Source organism: Medicago sativa, chromosome 4 (assembly GCF_051527215.1).
Source record: "Medicago sativa cultivar Bolivia chromosome 4, Bolivia_mono, whole genome shotgun sequence".
Classification (NCBI taxonomy): domain Eukaryota; kingdom Viridiplantae; phylum Streptophyta; class Magnoliopsida; order Fabales; family Fabaceae; genus Medicago; species Medicago sativa.
In genome coordinates this window covers 64,351,484-64,378,978 of record NC_140752.1, presented here as the reverse complement: position 1 = coordinate 64,378,978, position 27,495 = coordinate 64,351,484, and the positions used below count along the sequence as shown (strand labels likewise).

At 31.8% G+C, this 27,495-nt stretch overlaps 2 protein-coding genes, 1 long non-coding RNA gene and 1 pseudogene across 3 annotated transcripts; all 4 read left to right on the top strand.

Annotated features, from left to right (window-relative positions):
* The first annotated feature begins 7,388 nt into the window (after positions 1–7,388).
* LOC146930697 (uncharacterized) lies at positions 7,389–8,678 on the top strand. The gene is made up of 2 exons (XM_085707591.1): positions 7,389–7,527; positions 8,176–8,678. The coding sequence occupies exon 2, from the start codon at positions 8,178–8,180 to the stop codon at positions 8,676–8,678; it is 501 nt and encodes a 166-aa protein (XP_085563717.1). The 5' UTR covers positions 7,389–7,527; positions 8,176–8,177.
* A 3,692-nt stretch (positions 8,679–12,370) lies between these two features.
* LOC146930696 (uncharacterized) lies at positions 12,371–13,219 on the top strand. Its single transcript, XR_015006451.1, has 2 exons — positions 12,371–12,471; positions 12,594–13,219. It is a non-coding gene; the product is annotated as an uncharacterized LOC146930696 (long non-coding RNA).
* An 808-nt stretch (positions 13,220–14,027) lies between these two features.
* Positions 14,028–15,684, top strand: LOC146930695 (uncharacterized; annotated as a pseudogene).
* On the top strand, positions 15,684–16,478 carry LOC146930694 (uncharacterized). Its single transcript, XM_085702161.1, has one exon. It carries the CDS (start codon positions 15,717–15,719, stop codon positions 16,344–16,346), a length of 630 nt encoding a protein of 209 aa, XP_085558287.1. The 5' UTR covers positions 15,684–15,716; the 3' UTR covers positions 16,347–16,478.
* The last annotated feature ends 11,017 nt before the right edge of the window (positions 16,479–27,495 follow it).

Below are 27,495 nucleotides of genomic sequence, written 5' to 3'. Positions count from 1 at the left end.
AACTGTCTCCCAACAAGGATGAGGCTCAATGACAAAGGCGTAAATTGTCCAACTCAGTGTGCTTTATGTAACTCGGATGATGACGAGGACAGTTACCACCTTTTTTTTAAATGTCCTAGCAGCTGTAACATCTGGTCTATGTTTGATGCTTTTCATTCTATGAGTGGAGTAATGAATCAAGGTCAAGATACTTCTGGAATTATTTTTAATATGTTGCAGGTGCTGAATACTGGTGATGCAGCCTTGTTTTGTTGTACTTTGTGGAGCATCTGGAAACAAAGGAACAATAAGGTTTGGAATGAAGTAACTGACGCACAAAGTTTCGTTTTTTATCGCGCAAAATCTCTACTAGATGACTGGAAGACAGCTAAGGATTTTCGCCAACCAACTTCTAGTATGCAAAGACCTGTTCAATACCCAAGATGGCAGAAACCTATGGAAGGTAGATTCAAATGCAATATTGATGCATCCTTTTCCAAACATTTAAACAGGGTGGGAATCGGAATTTGTATTAGGGATGACTCGGGTTCCTTTGTGCTGGCTAGAACTGAATGGATTAGTCCTCTTTGTGATGTTCATGTGGGAGAAGCTCTTGGTTTACTATCTGCTTTAGAATGGGTTCATCTTCTTCAACTTGGACCTATTGATTTCGAGCTTGATGCGAAAAGAGTTGTTGACAATTTCTTATCTGCACAACATGATGCTACAGAGTTTGGTAGTATTATACATAGATGTAAAACTCTTTTCAATTTATTTTATGAAAACTCTACTGTGGAGTTTATTCGGAGACAAGCGAATGAGGTTGCCCATGAATTAGCTAAGGTGGCCTCATCAACAACTAGTTTCCAGACTTTGGTTAATATACCAGATTGTATTGAACGCATTTTGATTAATGAAATGCTATAAGTTTATTCCTCTCAAAAAAATAAAGATTATATACATCATTAATTGAATATATCTAAAATATAGATTTTGCTTATAATAGTGATCGGATGGTGTATCGGACATAAAATAGTAGAATATGATATATGGTCATTTATCAAGAGATGGAAACACATGTGAGATTAATGATAGATGACATTTTATTCTCTCACATGACACATATAAACTACACATCAAAAAATTCATTTTCGACAAAGCATTGTGTCTCTCCTTAATTATAAGATGCACTTTTCATATTTGTAGTTCTTAATATAAAGATCATTTTCAAATTTTTATGAACAAGTTTTGGATGGTCACAACTATTTGGACATACTCGCATATTAAAAAATATATAAAAAGAAAAGAATCATAGAATGTATGCTTTTAAAATAATTAAATGATAAGTATTTTGGTGTGTGTACAAATGTTGTGTTAAAAATAGTGTGATCATATAAGACCATATGCTCTCTCCCTCCCAGTTTATAAACAAAACAAAAAAAAAACTCACGCTTATTAAGAAAACTAAATCACTTTACATTCATGTCACTCTTATCCGAAATCAACTATACAAATCAATTCCCTCAAAATCAATTTTATTACCGTATAACCAAACATGCACTTTCTTCTATACTTTTCTTGTGTGTAACCCGTTTGCGGATGCACGGGTATATTTATCTTTGATTTACAATCATAACTATTGCGCAAACGGCCACAACAACATGATAGTATTTAAAAACAGAAATGATAACTAAACACAAAAAATCAAACACAATACAGACACCGTATGACACTGTAGTTTTATACATATTTTTCAATTTTTTTTATTTCCTTTCCTTCTCTCCATCAACACCACCTCTTTGTGTCATCCTTCTCTCTTGTCTGCAACATCTCTCTCGCTGGTTCTCTCACTTCCACCGACGTCGTCACTTCTCTCACTAACCACCGTCATCGGAGTCTGGCGGTGACGACGGATTTGAGCTCACTTCTCTCTCGTCGGAGTCTCAATAGATCGAGAATAGTTTTTTCAAAGATGATTCAGTGGTGGTGATCCGAACAGATTCTCGTAGGTTTGAGGGCGAAGTGGAGGCCGTCGACGGTGTGAGGAAGAAGTGGAGATCGTCGGCGGTGTGAGGGTAAAGGGGAGGTCGCAGGCGGCATGAATTCGTTGGTCGTGGTAAACAAATTGAAGGGACGGTGATAATATGGTAGTGGTAACCGATGATGACGATGGTGGAGGAGGAGGACAGTGGCAATCAACGATGAGAGAGACAAGAGAAGAGAGAGAAACGTGGCTGATGGTCTGAGAAAGAGAAACGAAAAAAACGAAAAGAAGCAGAAGGCAGAGGGTTGGTTGTGCTTTTACAAAATAACCCCCAACTTTGATGTTGAAATGTCAAAATTGCCCATGATGTTGTATTTGTGTCTAACAATTTGTGTTTGGTTATCATTCCTCATTTAAAAATAACCAAAACTTTGTAGGGCAACGATCGCGATAACATAAGATTATTCTATGTAAACCACTACTCTCTCTCTTTTTCCTTTCTCTCTTGTGAGCCGTCACAAAAACCCTAGTTTCTTCTCCATCATCCACCAAAGAGAGGTGATTTAGGGTCAAGTTTTGACCTAAAATCACTCCTCTAACTCGTTTTTCTATTTCCTTTTTATTGAAATAAGTGATTTTCACATCTATTTCGTTTTATTTTGTAATTTCTTCGTCTTCGTGCGACATTGGTTGTTCGTCGTCTTTGTGCGACGTTGTTTGTTTTTCTTGTTTCTCTCAGGTATTTGATCGCTTCAGATTGTCAGATCAGCTTCGATCCAGTGCAGATCCAATCAATGACTTTGGCATCATCCACGTTGCAGATCCGGAAACATGGTTATTCCGGAGATTTAAATATAGTCGTATGTGTAGGCATTTGTACTTTGTCGTTTTATGCTATTAACATGGATGTTGTGAGCCTGTTCACAGATTCATCCTTTTTGTTTTTAGCGAATTTGCATTATATCGATGTACTCTTTCAATTTGAATGAATGAATATCTTTTATTTTGTCAAAAAAAAAAGATTATACTATGTAGATCGAAGATTCACAATAGTACATGTACATGCATAGACAAAAAAAAAATTAAAAATTAAAAGCAAAGGACATAAATTAACATTAAAAGAATTAACCGACAATTAAAATAAAGGACTTAAAATTAACATTCAAACAATTTAAGTAGCATTACACAATTTAACATCTAAAGACAAATAAAGGACTTCAATAAAAAAAAAAACAAATTAAAATAAGTAGAACCTCTAATTATTCAACTTTTTCCACATCAACCCAACCAGTAATCTTAATGTTTCTAACGGTGAATTTTAGGACATTTTCATCAGCAAATCCATTATCAATACAATTTTTTCCATCATCGAGTCAATTCGATAATTCTCTTGCATTATTGAGATTGAACAATAGTACGTAACTTATAGGTTTAGAGGTTGGTCCGACCAAAATCAAGAATTTAGTTTTTTTTTTTTGTAATAAATTCTCCGTACCATGGTTGAATTTTCTAAAAAAGAAAATAAAGTTAGATTAATAAGTAACAATTAATTGTGTAACAGAAGTTTTTTAAAAAAATGAAGAAAATATGTTTTTTTTTTAAGGAAAAAAAAACGTTTTTTTTTTAAATTGATATCAATATAAAAAAAGCTGAAAGCGAAGAACCATAGTCAATTGAGATGTGTTTATGTGTTTGTAGCAAGATTAGATTAGATACAACAACTTAAAATGTAAATGGACCGTGACTTGGGATTGAAATATACTTTGAATACTGCTCTTTACCTAAATGGTTTTGCTCACTCCCAAAATAAAAGTCCAAAATACCCTTACGCAACTTAATATGCGTTAGTGTATTCTGAGCTTATGTTAAGTCACGATACGTGACTTAATATGCGTTAGTGTATTATGAACATGACTTAAGTCACGCACCACTTAGCACTAGCGCGAGTTAACTCACGCTAGTTGGCCGGTGAAGAACACACGTTTTTCCAACTTTGGTCAGCTTTTCAACATTCTTTCTACACGTTTTTTACCATTTTCATACGTTTTTTCAACCTAGGCTCCCATTTCTACCTATAAATACCCCTCCATACTTCCCTAATTCCTCACACCATATCACTTTATCCCCCTCCTCACTCTCTCCCTCTATTTCTCTTCTTTCATTTTTTTTTTCAATATTCTCTTTGGGGGCAAAAGTGATCAAACTTCATCGGGGTAAAGTAGTGAGTGGCCGACTTGGGGAAGTGATCGACCCTTGGGATAATTTTAAGTCTGCTTTTTTAACCGCATAAACTTTTTACCGTGGGTAAAAAGAACTTCTTGTGGTAAAAAAAACCAGATTTAAATTTAGCTCAAGGGTTGATGATGTATTTTCCCCAAGAAGGCTGCTCACTATTTTACCCCACGTAGATTGATTACTTTTTACCCCAAAAAGGATAAAATAAGTAGATTTAGTGAATTAGTTCAAAATTATTGTATGAATAATTGTAATGAATAATTGTAATGTATGAATTATCAATGAAATGAGATATTGTTATATGCCTCAATTTTGTTCATACCTTTTTATTTTATATTTGCTTTTATTTTCTAATGTTGTATTTAATGAATAAATATTAATTTAGTCCATTTACTTTTATTTATATTTGTATTTATTTAAAGAATAATATCGAATCAATAATTTAGAATAATGTTAACAAAATAATTTCAGAATAATGTTAATAAAATAATTTAGAATAAAGTTAAGAAAATAATTTAGATTAATGTAAACAAAATAATTTAGAATAAAGTTAATAAATTAATTTATAATATAGGCCTTAAATGTAACAAAAAAAAAAGGCCTAATTGAAAATTATTTAGTGCATAGGTTTTATAAGCACTAAATTAAGTCAAAAAACAGTAAAAAAAAAACGTGTAAAACACAATAAAACCATGGTTGAATAACCGACCAAAGTCCAACAAGCATGTTCTTGAGTTGTGACCACCGGCCTAACTAGCGTGAGTTAACTCACGTTAGTGTTAACCTGGGCGTGAGTTAACTCACGCTAGTGTAAATCCTGGGCGTGAGTTAACTCACGCTAGTGTTAATCCTGGGCTCAAGAACATGTTTTTTTGACTTTGTTCAATGATTTTAATTGATTTTAATTGAGTTAATGCATTTTAATTGATTTCAGGTTCTCTAACCCTTGAGGAGGTTTTTGGTTTGGTCCCCCTCCTCTCTTTTGTATATCTTCTTTTTTTCTTTGGTATTCTATTTCGGGTGTCCTAGCTTCTAGTTAGGCTCCCTCTTTTTGGTTAAAAAAAAAAATTGATTTTACACGTTTTTGTTAAGTTTTTACACGTTTTTTGACCCTATTTATGGTAGATATAACCTATGTTACAATCTCTCCCCCATAAATACACCTCTAAACTTCCCAATTTCCTCACACCATCTCACATTCTCACTCTCTTCCTCACTCTCCCCCCCTATGAATCTTCTTCCTTTCCTTCTTTTTTTCCTTCTTTATTTTGGTGTAAAAAGAGAAAGAATGATAAGTAGTGGGAATGCTGGGGAAAGTATAAGTAGTGAGCAGTTTTCTTGGGCAAAAAACCACATTGGGTAAAACTGAATGTGCAGATTTAGTTTTACCCCAGGAAGGTCGGTTTTCTGGTGGTTTACTTTTGGTTTTACCCCAGATAGGTCGGTTTTCTGGTGGTTTTTATTTTTTCGCAAATTTAGTTTTACCCCATTGTAAATGTAATAAGAAGAATTATATTAATAAAATGATATTTTATATCTATTATTTTTGTTTCTTTATTTTTGTTAATTGTTGCATTTATTTTACGATTACGATTGTTAATTGTTTCTTTATTTTTATTCGAATAAGACTAAATAAATGAATTAGAATAAATTTAGCGCGAATTCGAATAAAAATTACGACAGCGTGAATTCAAATAAAAATTGCGAGAGCGTGAATTTGAATAAAAATTGCGAGAACGTGAATTCAAATAAAAATTGCGAAAGCATGAATTCAAATAAAAATTGCGAGAGCGTGAATTTGAATAAAAATTGCGAGAACATGAATTCAAATAAATATTGCGACAGCGTGAATTCAAATAAAAATTGCGAGAGCGTGAATTTGAATAAAAATTGCGATATCGTGAACCTTTTGCACCCTCCCCTCGTCGAGCTTTGGACGTTTATACCGAACCTTTTGCACCCTCCTTGTGTCTCTGGGGTTGAGTGCTTGGTTGAATTCATTCAGTTGATCCTTGAGACCTCTTAACGTTACATCAAGGCACCGAACCTTCAACCTCTGAGGTTCTCTGCCGTTGAATTGTGCATGAACGTCGATCCACCCGGCCATTGCTTCAAATCTACACAATTACAAATTAAACACAATTAATGAAAAACTCATTCAAACATTTCATCAAACACTTGGAGTGCAAATTATACATAAACCCTAAAAATGATAACTACAACATAAACATGCAAAGATCTAAATAATTAAGCAATATTACTCATTTGCATGTAACATTGTATCATATATTGCAAAAAACAAAATAACCAAAATTTAAACAAACCCTAAATCTAAAAAAATCTAATCTAAGTGTAAAAAATCTAACATAATCATGCAAACATCTAAACATCATAACAAGTAAGCACTATAAGTCATTTGCATGTAGCATTCTATCATTTCTTGCAAAACAAATTAAAATTTTAACAAAATAATAAACCTAACAAATTCTAGATTAACAAAAAAAAATCTATCATACCAACATAATTTAAGTGAAAGCTTACTTGTTCTTGTTGTTGTAGTGTTGTTTGATTTGAAGTTGAAGGAATTTTGGAGTTGGGTAATTTGAGAGAAAATTGAGATTTGTGTGTGTTGTTGTTTGAAAATGAGGCAGAAGGTGGTCCTGCCTGACTAATAACAGCACGCAACGTGACTTAAGTCACGCAGCGTGACTTAAGTCACGTTCATCTTATAACTAGCGTAAGTTAACTCACGCTACGTGAGTTAACCTGCGTAGGGGCGTTATGGACTTTTACTTTGTGAGTAAGCAAAAGCATTTGGGTATAGAGCAGAATTCATATACTTTGGGTATGACCTTCGGTCCATTTTGTTTAGATCAAAAACTTTCAATGAAAACATATTGTCCTCAAAATAAGAGAAAACAACTTCATGATGTCGGTATTGTAAGTTGTAAATTTCCCGAATCTCATTCCATTCATTATAAGTGGCTGATCCAAAGATACATTCCCTATCACAGTATGTTCATGAGTTCTGGTGCTAACCTATGAGAGAAATTTTCAAAGAAAATTGCTGTTGACACATTAGAGAAGGCTGGGATACACATGTAAAATACGCTTTTGCCCCCTCGGCAGTTAACTGCCGAGGAATTTTAAATCCGGCTGCAGTTAACTGCCGAGGATTTCCTCGGTAGTTAACTGCCGAGGTTTTCTGAACATAAACAACACGAACAGAAGCAGTTCCAGTTTCATTGTTTTCACTTCAAACACATCCAAATTCTCTCCAAAAGCACATTTTCACGAATTGCAAGCCAATCATCACCACATTATCACAAGTAAGTACCCTTAATCATTGCAATGTTAATGTTAGGTTGTTTAGGTTTATTTTTTAAAAAAATTAGAGTAGTTTGCATGTAGTTATGGTTGATTTTAAAATTGACAATTTAATGATTGCATGTGTAGTTTTTGAATTGATAAACGAATTTAGTTGTTGCATATGCTGTTTAAATGATAATATGGCTTTGAATGGTGGCAAATGAACACAATTTGAATATGTTTTATACTTTGCACACATAGTGTTTGATAAAATGCCTCAATGACAATTTTATTGATTATTTAGTTAGTTTATGTTATGAGAATTATATTGAATGATGTTTAGGTTATGATGGAAATGTTGCACACAAATTATATTGAAATGATGATTATATTGAATGGATTTAGGTTTAGTTATGTTTATGTTTATGGAAATGTGAATGTTTATGTTGAAATGATGATAATAATGATTATATTGAAATGATGGTTATATTGAATGGTTTTAGGTTTAGTTAGGTTTATATGAATGATATTAGGTTATGGAAATGAATAATGTGTTTGATTATGTTTATGTTTAGTTTAGGTTTAACGTAAATGTTTATGTTTAGTCTAGGTTTAATGTGTTTGATTAGGTTATGGAAATGATGTAAATTTTTTAATTGTTTGTGTAGATATGGCCGATCAGGAGCCCATTGATCCATCTAAGATGATTGGTGGTAGGCGTGCGATGACTCAAAGCCACCGGAGGGAGAGGCAAATGGGGCACATCCCAAAGAGGGGAAGAGGTCGGAGGGCGGATGGTTCAGGGACTTCTCAGGCATCTGAGGCTTCTCAGGCGCATCCTGAACAGTCGCAGGTGGTTGACCCGACCCAGGAGGTGGAGTACCTGAACTATCAGGATCACCATGATGTGACTGATGGTGGGTACGACGAGCAGTATATGCCAGAGCAGCCACATATGCCAGGGAAGCCAGACGAGGATGACATTGCTATGGCGGCTGCCCCGGAGGTGTTGCCTACGGACGCTCCCTTTCCTGGAGGACCGCAGGACATATCTTTGCTTCACTCTTATGCCAATCATGTGGCATTGCCGCTTTGGTATAATAAGGATGACGTAAGTATTGTTTTTTTAAATGTTCTTTCTTTATGTTTAATTATGTGTGTGTTTGTTTAATTATTTTCTTTATTTGGTGTGCTCCCAAAACATACTCGTCACGTTTTCGTCGTTCTTTAACTCCACCCAAGTGAATGATACGCTCCCCTCGTCGAGCTTTGGACGTTTATACCGAACATTTTGCACCCTTCTTGTGTCTCTTGGGTTGACTCCTTGGTTGAATTCATTCAGTTGATCCTTGAGATCTCTTAACGTTACATCAAGGCACTGAACCTTCAACCTTTGAGGTTCTCCTCCGTTGAATGTTGCATGAACGTCGATCCATCCGGCCATTGTTTCAAATCTACGCACATAGAAATTTAAAATAATCAATGAAAAACTCATTCAAACATTTCATCAAACACTTAATGTGCAAATTATACATAGACTCTAAAAATCATAAAAATAACCCTAAAATGTAATTGTCTAAAAAAAAATTAACGTAAAATATAGCAAAATTATTCAAATTATATTTACTCTTAAAATAAATCATATAGTCTTACTAAAATAAAATAAAAAATATAAAACACCAAATTAAAAAATAACTCTAAAATTTTTAAATTATAACATAATCATCATGCAAACATTTTAACAAAATTAATCAACAAACATCTAATCTAAAAATGATTTATAACATGTAAATCTAATTAAAAACTAAAATAAAAAATTAATTTAAAACACCAAATTAAAATATAACCAATAAACTTTAAACTATAACATAAACATCATATAAACATTTTACTCTAAAAATGAATTATACTATGTAAATCTACTCAAAAACTAAAATAAAATAAATCTACTCAAAAACTAAAAAATAAAAACATTTATAACAACTAAAATTTAAGTTAATAGCATTATAATTACTTACTTTTGATTTTGTTGAATAAATTTGGTTGGATTTGGTTGGGTTTTTTAGAGAGATTTGTGAGAGAGATTTGAGAAATTTTTTTTGAAGATGTGATGAATAATGGAGATGAGAGAGCTTCTGCCAGACTTGTAGCAGAAGATCCTCGGCAGTTAACTACCGAGGAAATCCTCGGCAGTTAACTGCAGCCGGATTTAAAATTCCTCGGCAGTTAACTGCCGAGGGGGCAAAAGCGTATTTTACATGTGTGTCCCAGCCTTCTCTAATGTGTCAACAACAATTTTCATTTTCAAAATATATTTAGAAAGTTGCAATGGTTAAATAGAGGTCTTTTAGAGAAAAAGTGTATTGCTTGATAATTGAAGCAGTGTAACCATTCATGAAAAAAAAATCAAATGGTTGTTTCTCAAAATATATTTAGAAAGTTGCAATGGTTAAATAGAGGTCTTTTAGAGAAAAAGTGTATTGCTTGATAATTGAAGCAGTGTAACCATTCATGAAAAAAAAAATCAAATGGTTGTTTCTCTTAACCAAATGACATAAGTTTCTCTATAAATAGAGACACTCTAGAGGCAGAAAATAAGTAAGAAAATGAGACAGAACATCACATTCCTGTGAGTCTAAATTCTGTCAAAAATAATACTAAATCATTTTTTCTTTTCTTGCGTGCACGAGAGAGATCGACAGAACTTTATTTTGTAAACTATCATTGATCAATACGCTTGGTGTGAATGTGCAAGTCACGCCAAGAATTCCATCGTATCCTAAAGGGGATTTGCAAGTAAACCCTTTTGTATTCAATTGGCATAACTGGCGAGGGTGAATCGAACTAAAGGTTAGTGTGTCTCACACATGCTTTGAAATTTATGTGCACTCTTCATCATATTCATCTTCATCATCTTTTTGATCAAATTATTGCAGCAGACCCCCAACACAGGTTCTAACGATCTTTAGGTTCTTTATAATCTATTTGTGGTTAAATAATTGTTGCAATTTTGTCGAAGAAATCAATGTTTGCATTCTTATTTATGACCCTGGCGAAAGGTACATATGTCTTTTATAAATATATGATACGGTATGATATGATGTTTGATATTATAAATTCACGTATAGTATCTATGTATGCATGAAGTTTTATGTTATAATTAACATGTGGTGGTGTTAGATTAGATTCACATATGAATGATTTAGAAACTATTCAAGTATATGAATTTTGATATGAGTATGTTTGGTTAATAAAGCATGCTTGGATGAGAATTATATGTTAGGTTCTATATTTTAAGTATGCAGCATAAGCGTTTGTTATTTTTAATTTATATGCTCAAAATAAATCATTTAATTGTTGAAATTTTGTGAACAAAATTAAGAGTTTGGTCCCTTAATTAATTTTGTAAGTGTTTGGTCCCTTAATTAATAAAAGTTACGTTTTGGTCCCTCAAATATGCTTCCGTTAGCCAATTGAGTCCCTCTCGATTAGCCTTAACCCAAAATGTTTAAGGTGGACCTACATTGTAGGTGGTCCACCGTAGAACTTATTAGTTTATCTAACTTGCCTGGTGGTAGGACGGCTCATTCTCAGTTTGGAATCCCCATGACCTTGACTGAAGTATCATGTTGTAGAATAAGAAAGAATAGTCATAAGGCTCAACTTCTTTGTCAAACAAGTCTTATTATATGGGATGAGGCTCCAATGATAAATAGATTTGCAATTGAAGCTTTTGACAGGTCATTGCGAGATATAATGAAGTCGTCTCTTGAAGGGGGAACATGCATCTGATGTACCCGACATCCCATTTGGTGGAAATACAATTGTTTTTGGGGGTGATTTTCGTCAGATATTACCGGTTGTTCATAGAGGCTCTCATGCGGACATTGTTAATGCAAGTATCAATTCATCACTTTTATGGTCGAATTGTCAAGTGTTAAGGTTGATTAAAAATATGAGAGTACAATTATGTTATGATCAAGCTCATAATGTGGCTATCAAAGAGTTTGTTGATTGGATTTTAAAGATTGGCGATGGGTCCATAAGTCATTCTAATGATGGTGAGGCTGATGTTGAGATTCTAAGGGACATGATTATTTAAGACTCGGCAAACCATGTTAATGATATGGTTGATGCAATATATTCTAATTTATTGCAAGACATGTCCAAACCTAATTTTTTAAGGAAAGGGACATTCTTGCTCTGACATTGGAGATTGTTGAAAAGGTGAACGAATATGTCATGTCTTTGATTCCTGGTGATGGAAAAGAGTATCACAAAGTGACTCAATTTGCAAATATGACGAGGATGTTGGTGTTGATAATCGCTGGCTAACGACTGAATTTTTAAATGATATTAAATGCACTGGAATGCATAATCATCAGCTGCATTTTTAAGAAAGGAGTTACAGTCGTGTTGACGAGAAATGTTGATTTTTCGATAGGTCTTTGCAATGGAACTTGACTTATTGTTAACGAAATTGGTGTAAATGTCATTGGTGCAACGATAGTTTCTGGCAAGTACATTAGGGAAAAGGTGTACATACCTCGAATGAATTTGATACCTACTAATGTGAATGCTTCTGTTGTTTTCCAGAGGCGCCAATTTCCTTTGGTCATGTGTTTTGCATTAATGATAAACAAGAATCAGGGACAAACTTTATTGCATGTTGGTTCGTATTTGCCAAGACCGATTTTTACGCATGGAGAATTGTATGTTGCATTCTGTTTTATATATAATAAAGACATTGTAGTATTGCCTGTTTGGTTGCTTGCAAGGCTAATGTCATAAGTATATGGGCACTTTTGGCTTATAGTATATTATAGCATTGCCATATATTGTCTTCTATTTCCTACGTTGACTATCTCACGTGCATTATCCACATCCTCTTTACTATTATACCTTTGTCTTGCATTTTCTCTCCAACACCACTCCATGGCTACCACATCTCAAAGGTAAATCATGTGTGTGCTACTGAACTACTCTTATGAATTACAATTTCAATTCGTTAGATCATGTCTATGTATAGCTAACTAATAATAAGCTACGTTTTTTTTTACCTTTGTCTTCACTGTTGAATCAAAAGTATGGAAAATTCTGGAATTGTTTCCTGGACGCCATATCTACATGGAAACATGCAAGATCCATTTGCAATCAAAGATCCTAATGAATTCCTGAAGATCTTCTCCATCATGTCTTCGAAGGAATTTTTTAGGTTAACTTGCTGAGAAAAAAGGGTTACGAGATCTTTTAAAAAGGGAAAAAAAAATGTTCTGGTCAGTTTTCCTTTGGAGTTTTCTTCTTTCTTTGATTTCATTATTTTGTTGGGTTTCCGGGGGGTGATTATCTGAAGCAAGCAAATTTGAAGGTTAAAGACAAGTTGATATTTTGGCCTACCTTTCCACCGTATGTGTTGACTATTGAAGTCATCAGACAAAAAGTTTGATCTCCAGAGCTAAACCTTGGTGTTTGCATATGCTAGAAATGCACGTATGATATCTTCTTTTCACACTTCTTTTTTGAATTTAGATTTCCTTTCTATGTTATTTTGGTTTGGGACCATGATGAATCTCAGGTAGTTCATGGTTTGTGTGTAATGGATGCATCTGTGATATGTTCGTGTGTAATATATGTATCTACGCGATCATGACTTTTCAGAATTTGTCATTTGTTGTTATTTACTAAATGTTGGGTAGTATTTGTGTTTGATTATTCGTTTTCCTATCGCTTTGGAATGGTTGTGTTTATTTCCCTCTGATATATTTTGTTTGATTTATTCTTATTCTAATCCTAGAATGTCGTATACTTGCCAGAGACAATATATTTTGAGAAGAAAAAAATCACTTTTCAGCGTATTGCATTTGTTCTTAAGTGATTATGATTATAAGAATGAATTATAGGAAAATGGATCAATTTTTAGTATATTTCATTTTTGGCTTTTTGGTGTATTGCAAAAAATTGATTCTTAAAATAATTAATCAGCTCTGAAGGTACATAAACTATTTTGCTCTGCATTTTTTTTCATTAGGGGCATGTGACAATAAAATACTTATCAAATCAAATAATTCATGTGTATGTTTGAAAAATTAAATAACTCATATGTATCTTTAAAAAATAGGAATGGAGTATCATGTTTTTGACTTAGATTTTTTATACGAACAAAAAACTTCTTTTAATGGAGCAAGTTATTGAAATGAAATTCTATAAACAAAGGTATATCAGTTAAAGTAATAATAGATATTGCATTGATATTTTAAAGCGGCAGTTAAGTTTGATCTCGGTACACCTCTTTTTGATGAATTCATCTATGGAAAATGTGACACCTAAAAAAAAAATCTTTGACACAGTGTTAATTCTTGGTGGCACCTTAAAAAAAAACTTCGTTTTTACTTACAAATTTTTCTTAATATGTATAAAAAAAAAATCTTCTCCCTTTAATATCTTCTTATCTCTTTAATCTTTTCTTCTGTTTCTCGAAAAATGTATAATTTCTTCTTAATAATTAAGATTGTTTGTTTTTATGAATGTCTTCAACATATGTAAACCCTAGATTGATTTTTTCTTTATAGTTATAATACCAACCTCCTGTTAATGTTTTATTATTCCTTGTTTTGTTAATAGTTATACCTCCAGTAAAAGAAAGTGTTACTAGTTCATTTTCTTCTAAAGAACTCCAAGACGATAGTAAACCACTTTGGAGATTTGTCACTGTGGTGCAGAATAATGATTCTGCAGGTGGAAACAAGCTTTGGAGGTGCAACTTTTGTCAAAAAGAGGTGAAGAACTCTATAGTGAGATTTCACTTATTGAAAATTTCCGGTGAAGGGGTTGTGGTATGTCCTAAGGTTACTGATATATTGTTAGCTGATTTGAATAGAATACGTGAAGAGCCTGTGAATAAATTAAAGCTTAAACATGTTCTATTGCCTACCCTTAAATCGTCTCAAATCCCACCAATAGTGCAACAAAAGAGAAGAAAGGGTAGTATAGAAAATGCCTTTAATGTTGATGATATGAATCAGCTTAGAGAAACTATAGCAAGGATGTTTTATTCTGGTGCCTTAACTTCCATCTTTCCAGAAATCTTTACTATGTTAGTTCTCATTCTTTTGCTGCTAATCACAACTTCAGTGGCTTCCTTCCTCCTAGTTATAATGCTCTAAGAACCACTCTTCTGAAGCAAGAGAGAGCTAAATTTGAAAGGTGGCTTCAACCTATAAAATCTCCGTGGACATTGAAGGGAGTTACATTGGTTTCTGATGGTTGGACAGATGTGCAAAGGAGTCTTTTGATAAATTTCATTAGAATTTGTGAAGGATGACCTATATTCTTAAACGATGTAGATGGCTCCAATGAATATAAAGACAATCATTATATGGTCATCACATTTAAAGATGTTATCAAGGAGGTAGGGCCATAAAATGTTGTGCAAATTATAACCGATATTGCTCCTGTTTGTAAGGGTGCATGAATGTTAATTGAAGCTGAATTCAAACATATATTTTGGACACCTTGTGTAGTTCATACATTGAATTTAGCTTTGAAAAATATTTCTGCAGCTAAGAACATTGATGGAAATGAAAATGTTTATAGTGAATGCAATTGGATCACTGAAGTGGTTGATGATGTATCTTTTATCAAGACTTTCATTATGACTCACTTTATGTCATTGGCTATTTTCAATGAATTTTCTACTTTGAAATTGCTTTCTATTGGTAAAACACGTTTTGCGTCAATGATAGTGATGCTAAAAAGAATCAAGCTGCTCAAAACTGCTTTGCAAAGGATGGTTATTAGTGATCAGTGGAGTACTTATAGGGAAGATAATCAACAAAGAGCTACACATGTGAAGGAGCTTCTTTTAAATGATGTATGATGGGATAAAATAGATTACATCATTTCTTTCACAAATCCCATATATGACATGCTTCGAATATGTGACACTGATGCTTCTACCCTTCATTTAGTATATGAAATGTGGTATTCCATGATTGAAAATGTAAGGGCAATTATATATAGCCATGAGGGAATAGAAACAACTGAAACATCCAATGTTTGCCCTTTCTATGATGTTGTTCATAGCATACTCAATTCTAGATGTGGTAAGAGTTGAAGTCCACTTCATTATTTGGCACATTCATTGAATCCAAGGTAATTCTTGTTACTTGTTGTCTTTGAATGAAATGTTCATACTTTGAGTATTAATGGAATGTTTTTTTTTAATAGTAAGTATTATAGTGGTGTGTGGCTTAGGGAAGCTCAAAATAGGGTTCCTTCTCATCAAGATTCAGAAGTTTCTAATGAGAGGAATAAGTCTTTAAAAAGATATTTTCCATCGTCTGATGAGAGAAATAAGGTGTATAAAGAATACGTCCAATTTTCATCTTGTAGTGGTGCATTTGCTTCATTTGACTCTATTGAAGTTAAATATAAATCAGATGCAAAATCTTGGTGGGTGACGCATGGATCTACCACCCCTTTTATCCAAAAGATTATTTTAAAGCTTCTTGTGGAACCTTGTTCTTCATCATGTTGTGAGGGAAATTGGAGTACTTTCTCTTTTATCCATTCTTTGAAAATAAATAAAATGGATCCAAAAAAGGTTGAAGATTTGGTTTATGTGCATGTTAACCTTCGACCCTTGTCAAGGAAAGAAGAAGGGTATAAGAAAGGCGAGACAAAGTTGTGGGACATTAGTGGAGATGCACATGACCCGCTTAATGGTGTTGGAATTGAATTAGCTGAGTTGTCTTTAGATGAACCGGAGTTTGAGGCTACAATGTTCTTTGATGATGGAAACAGAGGAGAGGAGACTGATCCAATCTGTGTTTCCTCTTAAGTAGTGAATGTTAAACTACAATGTTCTTTATGGATAGCTAATCTATGTCTTTTTTGGGTAGTACTGATGATGATTTTTTTGGATAGTACTTAACTTAAGATATGTAATTGTCACTTGTTTGCTCATTTTGAGTAATTTGAATGTTAAATCATCAATTTTGGTTATGTTTATATATTGTGCATTTATATATTTAATTTTAAATTTAATTTTTTAAACGTATCCCGGCTGTATCTTATCGGGAATTTTGCAAATTTTTCCGTATCGGTATCGTGTCACGTATATGGACTTCATATATTACAACAAAATAAATTAATTACTTGTATAACTGAATTACATAGGAAAAAAATTAACACCAACCTTGTTGCTCACTACTTATAAACAAACTAATATTTGAATTTTCAATAAGATTTATTGCAGGAACTAAGGATTCATTCGTGATCAAATTCGAGACACCTATTCAATAATCAAAATTAAAGTTTGTAAATTTGAAACACTACATTATGCGAAATTCTCGTTCTCGCAGGACAAACGTTTTACACAATGTCCGAGACAATGTACACAACAATTATAGCATAGTAATGAACAACCACAAAAAGTAAAGTGTGATAAAGAAGAACACAAGAAATTTGGTAACCTAGTTCGGTGTATCGTCACCTACATCTGGGGGGCATCCACCCAAGAAAGGAAATCCACTCTCAATTGTATTAGTTCCTAGTCTTATGTGAACACACCTTGTTCACTACCTCTTGTCCTAATACAACTTGTTCACTATCTAGGACTCCCCCTCAACATGAGAAACATAAACCAAATCTTCTTAGATCACACACAAAAATACATTACTCTAAAGAATGTGAAATACGACACAACACCTTAAGTACAAATTCCATACTAAATGTTTAGGACATCTGGTACCATATCTTGCTAGAACATATTGTTTTAGCAAAATGAAGCCAACACAACATTATGAATAAAACATGATCACTATGATTTATGCTACACCGAGATATAATTCTTAATAAAATAAAAAACTTGAAGAAGGATTTCGGGAAAAATTGGTATTAACATCTCAAGTTTGTGAGGATGATGTTTTACATCTAAACATTGATCAATAAAATGTAAACAATGTCAACGACAATAAAAAATATTGAATTTCAAATTTATTTTTTTTGAAGGACGAACTTTCAGATTATTATTATTTCAATAAATAAACCATATATATAAATGAGCACTCACACCCACGTCTCGTTACAAGACGAACAAGGGGCTACATGTTTAGCTCTCTTTTAAAATTTCCATTCTTTCAAATCTTTTATGCTTAGATATAAAAGCATGAATCGAGTCACATATTCATTGATGTGTACTCTTATAAACTTGTATTCTAATGAGAAAACTAAGAAACTCTCGGCATTTAACTTAAAAAATGGATTCCAAACCATACAAGACACGAGTTTTAACACAATCTTAGACCAGTTTAGATTATATAATCCAAACAATTTTAGGGATGTTTTCGATTATATAATATGAACCAATTCAGAATATGGACGGTGGCTTGGTCAGCAAGACTAAATTGGTCATACTAATGGTATTCACGTTTTTTGACCCTCATTGATTGATCGTTACACTTTATGCAAACTCCCTTCACATGCCCCCTATAAATACCCACCCCATTCTTCAAAAATTCGCATTCCATCTCACATTATCTCATTCTCTTTTATAGTAGTGTTTATGATGTCAATGCTCCACCGTTGGTCTTTCATACAAAAACTTTTCTATCATATTATACCCTTTAATGCCTCCTAAGTGTCCCCATTTATAACCCTCGACTTGTTGATTTAATGGGCCTTTCTTTAGTCACCAAACCCATTAAGTTGTGATCCTGAGCCTCCCATTAGTTGTCTGGTTTGAGTACGGTCGCGTGTGAACTATGCTGCAACTCGTCTGGATAGGGCACATGAAATTGAGATGCTCTTTCAGAGACATTGATCTTTCGTAGAAGACGTGTGGAATAAGAGCATATGTAACATGAGCTAGGACCACAACAAGTATATTTGCATAGCTTAATTTAGGGCAAGTTTGTCATGGTTCGTGCCAATTGAACTGTCAAACTAGTGTTGAGTAAGGACGAGCTAAGATGACATGACTTGAACAATCAGACCCGTGTTTAGTAAGGACGAGCTGAACTAGCATGACTTGACAGAGATAGTATGAACGGTTAAAGGGCAATGTCTCACTTTTTAAATTTGCCCCCTCCGTCTAGATATGGGTTGTGTGCTGCATATTTAATTTTACCCCTCCCCTCCCTTTCGAGGATGTGCAAGAGGGTTGACAAACATTCCCCTTCTTTCTCATCCATCTTCTTGTACCACAAATTTCACATTAGATGTCTAATAATTTATTGCAATAAGCATTATCTTAATGTAAATATATTATGAAACTATTGATCAATTAATAAAAGTGTTAAGTCATCGAGAATTTGTATCATGTCTCTTTATATTTATGTTAATTTTTCATTTTCAACTATGTTTTTTTTTATAGGGAAATGTTAATTTGTGCCCTCAAGGCACAAGTTAATGATTCAAATATAGAAAAAACTTATTGGAATGTGTGCATTGCATTCAATATTTAACTTTTTTAGCATTTAAATGTACCAAATTTTAGAGAATATTTCTTCTTTTAGGTTTCTTAACATGTGCCCTAAAAGCACAAGTTAACACTACCCTTTTTTTATAATATAGGTCACTGTTGATTTGAAAAACTGATGAAAATCTGGTTAAACACGTATTCAGATTGTACAATCCAAAAATCTTCAGGAAGACCTTCAAATTATATAATCCGAACATGAGTATTTTTGGAATAAAATAAGACGCGTGAGGAAAAGACATGGTAGAAAAAGAAATTGTCATCATATTTGAGTTACCCAAATGTTTAGAGGGGACTTAATCTACAAAAAAAACACGATAATTCCGGCGGCTAAATTTAGCTTATTGCGGCGGTTTTAGCCGCCAGTATTACCTTGGCGGTTTCCAAAACTGCCAAATTTTTTGCTGCCACAATGATTAAAACGGCAGTTTAATGCAAACCGCCATTTAGACCGCCAAAATACGCGTTGACTATAACGGCGGCTATTTTTTGAGTATAGCGTCAGTTTTAAACGCATAACGTACAATAGTTCAGCAAAAAAAAAAAGCGGATTGTGGCAGTTTTAGCCGCCGTAATTGTCATTTTATTTTTTTAAAAAAAACATTCATAATGGCAGTTTTAACCGCCCTAATGATCATTTAATTTAAAAAAAAAAATTACTAGTAACAGTTACTGATACCACCAGTTTCAACATTGCACAGAAATAACAATTACAAGTACTAATATAAATTATTTTTCACTAGATTGATGACCCGTGCGCCGCACGGGTCTTATGAGCTGAAATAACTATTTAATTATGTAATTTCAACTTATAATAATTGTTTGAACCAATATTGAAGAACAAAAAATGATAAGTGTAAGAGGAAAATAAAGTTTATGGGAAGTGGAAAAGTTGGGATAAGAAGTGGGAGTGGTTTTAGAGGTTTGCTAATAAGGTGTAATTAATTAAAAATTAGTGTCCTGAATATATATTTAAAAAGCGAAATTAATTCAACCAAAACTTGTGTGGCATAATGGCAAAAATAGTGGAGAATGAATGATCATCTGCAACCAGAAAATTACTGTTATAATAAATATGAAACAGTAAAATAATAATTAACATGAATAATATTATAGTTATGAATTCAATTCAAAAACAAAACAAAAAAGTAATGTGTAATGTGTATTGCTATCATTAAACCTTAAGATATTGATCAATACTAGTATGGATACCCGTGCCAAGCACGGGCTAGAATTTCATGATACTTAAAATACTAAGTAAAAATTTGATATCGTTCTCATTTGTCTGGTTGCTCTCTGTGCAATGGGTCAATCCATACCACTGTTGACTTCCTCGTAAGGCCCAACGATGATATCATAGGTCGGTTCGACTTTGTGAAGAAGCAAAATTGGTTTATGGTGGTATATCTCGGATGTGGAGAGTCTCGTATTTGAGGGAGAAATGTTAATGTATCAAGTGCGAGTTAAAATTCAAAATTGGATGCAAGAGTAGATGTTGAGTAACATATAAGTGATATGACCCATATATCTAATGTCTTAAGGTTTAGGGTGGAGATATGGTTTCAAACTCACTTGTATAGATTCTCTTTGTTTAACGTGATGATCAAACTCAATGTAGAATCTCCTGAAAGTTACAAATAAATTGTTTTTAAATTTTTTGATGTCATTTCTTTACTTTTTTTATCTTAAAATTTAGTTTTTAAATGTCATTGTTTTTCATCTGAATATTTTCATTCAACCTCTATTAATTCAGATTCATTTACTTTTGGACTTTGGCGGCAAGTGACAATGGAAAATTGCAAATGTGTTATGCTAAGTTCACAATATACATGCTTATTAGACATTTAAAATTATGTAGTATTTTTGAATTGAATCAATTTTTTTGGTAAAACGATTACTCAAAAATCTCCAACTTTTTTAAAAAAACCCATAAAATCACCACACCAGCAACTCACGCTACTATCTATACTCTCATGAACATAACACACAATAATTATTTTGTTTCCCATATTTTCTCTCATGTTCAAATTCTTTTTTCAAATCAGTTATTTTTCCTTATAATTTCCTTTTTGTCTTCTCGTGACAGAAAGGAACATAAAACTTCCTTCGTGAAACAACCACCAACCAACCTTTTGGAACATGGTGTTCTTCTGTTTGACCTTATTTTACTATGTCACATGATTACGGACACAAATAGTTGCCCACTTAGCTTGGTTAAGAGATATTAATGTGTCAAGTGTGGCTTAAAGTTCTATATTGGATGGAATGGTAAATTTTGAACAATTTATATGTGAGATTACATATATAAATTTGATGCCTTAAGTTTAGGATGAAGATCTGATATCAATCATACATGTGTGGTTTCTCTTAGTCTAATATGGTGATCAAACTTAGACTATGATCCCTCGAAAGTCCCAAAATTAGGATGAAGTGTTATGTCAGCTTTTGGATGTCATTTGTATAATATTTTTTTCCCTACCATTTCTTTCATGTCAAAATCCCATTTTCTATCTTCATTTTCTAATTTATTTTCTATATTCTCATGAAAGAAAGGAACAAAAACCTCCCTCCATGATAACACCATAAACCCGCCTTTTTTTATCATGTTATGCCTCAGTCTGACCTTATTTGAATATGTCACCATCATACAGATGCATAGTCACACTTCAGAGAGATGCTAATGTCTCATATGTAATTAAAGCTTCACATTGGATGAAAGAGTAGATGATGAGAAAAATATAAGTGAAATGACTTATATACCTAGAGCCTGTTTGGATTAGCTTATTTTTGAGCTTATGCCAAACAGCTTATGCAGATAAATACGCTTTTCTATATTATTCATAAGCTTGTCAATGTAGTTTATGAAAAAACAACTTATGAAGATACAATTTTTGTTAATGAGAACTTATGAATTAACATAAAAGCTTATTTATTTGCATAAGCTATTTTTCAAAAGCTCAAAAATAAGCCAATCCAAACGGGCTCCTAATCTCTTTAAGGTTTTGAATAAAAATATAATGTAAATCTCACTTTTGTGGTTGATTTTAGCCTATTGTGATTATACAACCCAATTTAGACTCCCCCGGAAGTCACAACATTATGATGAATGAGTTTTTTAGTTTTGGATATCTTTTATTTATTTATTTTTTAGATTTTAATTTTTGGATGTCAATCGTTTTGATGCTATTTTTTTATTCAACATCTACGATTTCAAATTACTTAACTTTTGATCTCTGGTGGGATCTGACAATGGAAAATTGTAGATTTGTTATGCTAACAAAATACATGCCCTTAGCCATTTTAAGTTAATACATGGTGTCAATCTCAAGTGTGTGATTGCTCTTAGCCTAATATAATGATTCAACTTAGCGTACACTCCCTCTTATCCCTTAGACATTTTAAGTTAATATGATGGTTCCAACAAAATAATGAACAATTTTTATTAATGTTTGAATGCCATTTGTTTTTTTTTATTGAAATTTAGTTTTTGGATCTCATTCTCTTTTATGTTGTTTTTTTTTTATATTCAATCTTTATTATTTTAAATTCCTTCATATTTAATCTTTGGAGGGACGTGATGATGAAAAAATGAAAATGTGTTATGCTAAATTGACAAAATACACGGTCATTAGACATTTTAAAATGATGTGACATTTTTATAATTAAGTCTAATTTTTTGGTGATGTAATTACCGCAAAATCTTCAAATCCTTCAACAAACTCCTATAATTACGGACAACTCAGCCTATTCCATTTACCCTCATTGTCAAAACACACTACATATATTTTTCCTTATTGTTTCTCTCATGTTCAAATTCATTTTTCATATTATTTTTTTCCTCTATTTTCATTTCTCTCTTCTTGTGAAATAAATAGACATAAATCTTCCTTTATGAAACCACTTCAACTAACCTATTTAACATGTTGTGCTAATGTTTAACCTGATTTGACTATATCACATAATTACATACACAAATAGTCACACACTTGATTAAGAGATGTTAACGTGTCAGGTGTGAGTTACCATTCTACATTGAATGGATGAGTATATTGTGAAAAACATATAAGTGAGAAGACTCATATGCATAATGCCTTAAGATTTTATGTGAAGATGCAGTGCAATCTCACTTGTATGGTTGATATTGGCCTAATATATGATGTCCAGCTTATTGTAGGCTCACTCAGGAGTCCTAAAATTATCACCACATCATAATAAACTATTTTGTTAGTTTTTGGATATCATTTGTTTATTTCTTTTGTAACTTAAATTTTAGTTATTGGATGTATCTATCTACCAACACCATGTCAAGTGAAAATGGGAGGACGTCACTTTTGACATTACGAACATATCATAATCTAACGATATGAACTACCAAACTCCGTGATTCTCTTACATGATTAATTAAAGAGATCAAATTAGTTGTTGCAATAGCAACCATGAAAAATGCAACAAATAGAGAAAATACAGGTTTAATGAAATTTTTGAAAATAAGAATGTTTAGTTGAAAATGGTGTGGAAATTGTGAGAGTATCAAATCAAGCTCTTTGATTAGATCTGCATTATTCATATGTTAAGCCATTAGAACTTAAGAGTATCATAATGTAAATTTGTGAATTTGAACAATATACATAGAGATAAAAAAAATCCAGTGAATTAGAAAATGGGGAAAATGTTAATAAAAAAATTATTTCAATAAAAGAAGTGAAGATTCATTTTGGTACCCGACAAAAATGTGCAGGGGTCAAATTAGTCATCCACAAATAAAAAGACTGATTTATTGTCCCTTACAAAATCAAATAAAGATAATTTAGTCATTGAATCAATTTCTATCATTGAACCATTCAAGTATATGGTTAATTTGACTAAGTGGCATTAACCGTGTCAGTTAAGTGCTAACATTACATTAAAAGAATTTTTACCCTAAAAAAAAAAATTAAAAGAATTTTTAACGGAACTAATTAATCCCTCATTAAAAAAAAGAAGTTAAATAAGTAAAAAATTGAACAGTTTCACAATAAGAAAAATGGTACATTGAAGATATAAAGAGAATGAATGAATTGTTTATTGTATAAAAAGAGAATGAGTTAAGAAATTGAAAACTATAAACATACAATCTTCTATTTCGGTTTTCTACATCTCGTTTCAAGCTTTCGTGTTCTTCATCACTCTTCTATTTCCGGTTAGTATCAGCAACGTCAGCATGTGTTTCGATCGGTGAAGATGACAAAAAAAAAAAGAAAGTAAAAGTACCAATTTATTATCTTAAAATATAACAAATTTAATTAATTATTTATTTATCTTTGTAAAGAAGAAATCGAAAAATAATGATTTTTTTAAGGGGACTAAATTGCCCTAAATTTTTTTAGAAGGGATCCAAGTGTTTCTTATTTCTTAAACAATGCATGTGATCGTCAATAAGACTATTGGGCTGTCACATATGCCAAGTCACAGTTCAAAAATTGAAATAGAAAATCAGTTGAAAAAAGTATCGACGGATGGACTAAATTGTCTCTATTGTGTGAAGAAGTTTTATTGTCAATAAATACATAATAAATCATTATTAATATTTCTGTATAATAAAAAGAACGAAAAAAAATATCTAGCTAGATGAAATATAATTTTTTATTAAACGATTCTTTTGACTGATAATTTATTTAAAAACATACATAATCGTTGATTTTATGTTCAATGTATAATAATTTACATAATAAAACTGATCTTCCACCCTTAAAAAAATCTGATTTTATTTTGAATATATTAAACAAAAATAACAATTGGCGAACTCTCCGGTAAAAAATAGGTTTGAATCAGACGGAAGATAATTTTCTTTATGAGTGTATGTTTTTAATTTATTTTTCTACAATGACAATAACTACTCAATCAAATAATTCTGAATTTTTTTCCTTCAAAAAAAATTATTCCGAGTTTTTAGCATTTATTAATTGAATTTTTTTAATGATTGAATCAATAGTAGTTGAATGCGCATAATTATAATCAAGAAAATGATTGTGATACTTAAAACTTTCTATTTATGGATTGTAGTGGTAAATATTTCTTCATTTAATCAAACATAGAACAAAATACCCATAGAACAAATATTTCTATTTATTGATATCAACGGTATCTTTTTTATTGAATTTTAGTTTGCAATATTGTGAATGTAACTTGTGTGAAAACTAAGAAAATTCAACCGAAACTTGGATATGATTTTGATGTAAGAAAAAAAAATTATAAAAATTATTCACTCTCTATTTGGATTATCTTTTATAACAACAGGACTCTTGGACATAAGAGTATGCACATGCTTCATCATTCAACATGTTTTTTCCCTTCATATTGTCTCAAAATCTCGAAACATTAAACCCCTTATCTAAATTTATAGTCCTTGACCAAAGTAGGATATTTAGAAATTTGTAACAATGGAAAAAATACAAAAGAGAAAAAAAAAACATTTTTTTCATAATCATTCTACTTGAACTCAAAAGAGAAAATAAAAAATGAATTTGTTGTTCATATGAATTACACCTTTCTATCAAAGCTTTAGAATTTAAAGGGCTAAAAAAATATCAAAAACACTACTTCAAATGAACATTGTTTATATGATCTATCCTTGTGAATATTTGGTTACATCTCATGACAAAGATTTGAATCAGCAAGATATACACACATGAAAAAACAAAACTCGCTCCCATGGAACGACAGATGGACCTCATAAGGAAAACCTTGACTCAGATAATTCATCGCTAAAAGACATGAGATGGAAAATCAAAATAGGAGAATCTTGTGGCATTGTAATAGAAAATTAATGATGCAACTGTAAAGCATGTGTATAACATAATAAAAAGAAGACTCTGCATATAAGAGTAAGAATTATTTGATTGTATTAATTTTGAGATGACAAAATGTAGAGTTATATAGCATCACTGATGCTACAATTTGGGAGTTGATTAAGAAAGACAATAAACGCGTGGTGGTGCCAGAAAGGAAACAACATTTGTTTATAAAAGAGCAATTTTTTTTCAAAGATGGATTGGTTAATTTGATTTGATTTCGGTATAATATTTTTAACAAATGCATTAAATTTAGTTTGACCAACCTTTATTCTGCATAAGATAAAATTGGACTGAAATTAAATGGGCTGTTATACATACAATTGTTTTTTTAAGGTTGTGAAAGCCAAAAAAAAAAGCCAAGAATAAAATGACGTGATCAGCTGTCTGAATAAAGATTGAGAGAAAGAAACATTAAATGTAAGAATTAGCCATATTTCTTAGAAATCATGTAATTTTGGTGTGTATATGAAACAAAACATCAAATGCACATTTCAATATAAGCTTACCATGTGTACTATCAAAATAAAATAGGGAAAATGTTTATAATAAAGATGTTTATAATAGAGATAACATATTAATTATGTTTACCAATGAATAGTATCAAGTGTACTTTATGTTATATGCTTTAAAGGGTAATGCTTAATATCGTGACAGTAGTTTCACGAACCACTTGCAATATATAGCAGTGCCGTTCTTTAAACTACAAAATTTAGATATTAAAAAATATTTAGAGTCGAAAAAGAAAAAATATATTTATTCTTCTTGTTCTAATCTTTATATAATTTAGTTTACGGTGATAAGACAATATGGTTAGATTTAAATGTACATAATACATATAATTATTTCATTTTAAATAAATGGAATGAATTTAATATAGGCAACTTTCTTGATCAAATGTACAATGCATTGAACATTTTTATTAGAGTAGCAATAAATGCTTGAGAGAAACTTGAGACGCCACGTGTACTTTTGCCCAAAGATGTATGCTTTTGTATTATATAAAGATTATCTATTTCAAACATTTTATTCATTTGTTTGCATATTATTTTTTTTTGCAAATTAATAGAAAAGCCAAATGATAAATATGAAATGATCCTTAAAAAAAAATGAAATGATAACTTCACGAAAAGAATATTATTACCTTCACAAAATAATCTCTAATAGTCAAAGAAAACAAAGCCAATTAAGTTTTAAGAACTACGCCTTCAAAAATAAAAGAAAACAAAGCCAATAACGGTTAGCGAACTATGCCTTCAACGACAGTTATACAAACTATAAAAAAAAAAAAAAAAAAAAATCAAAAGTACCACATCTCTCAAGTTAATTATCATTTTTTTTACTAAAGAAAGTAACTTATCATCTCTGTAAAAATAATGTAACTTATATTTGTTACGTTTTCTTCTCTTAATGCAACATATTACTTTATGGCAAAAAAAAAAATTCATATGCAAATACATAATTCTTTATGGAAAAAAAATTCATATGCAAGTACATAATTCTTTATTGACACACAGAGTTAGGCTAAGTCTCATACTTAGAATCATATTACATCAAAACCACGATATATCAACCAACACTATAATACATCATTTATAAAACAAAACAACACTCATTCCTTTGACTCGCTTAAGCGTTGCTTTATAGTTAGAATGCTGAACAATGGGCGCATATGATTA

Excerpts from the sequence above, each read along its gene's own strand:
- LOC146930697 (XM_085707591.1), top strand. The coding sequence starts at position 8,178 with ATGGCCGATCAGGAGCCCATTGATCCATCTAAGATGATTGGTGGTAGG.
- LOC146930694 (XM_085702161.1), top strand. The coding sequence starts at position 15,717 with ATGTTTTTTTTTAATAGTAAGTATTATAGTGGTGTGTGGCTTAGGGAA.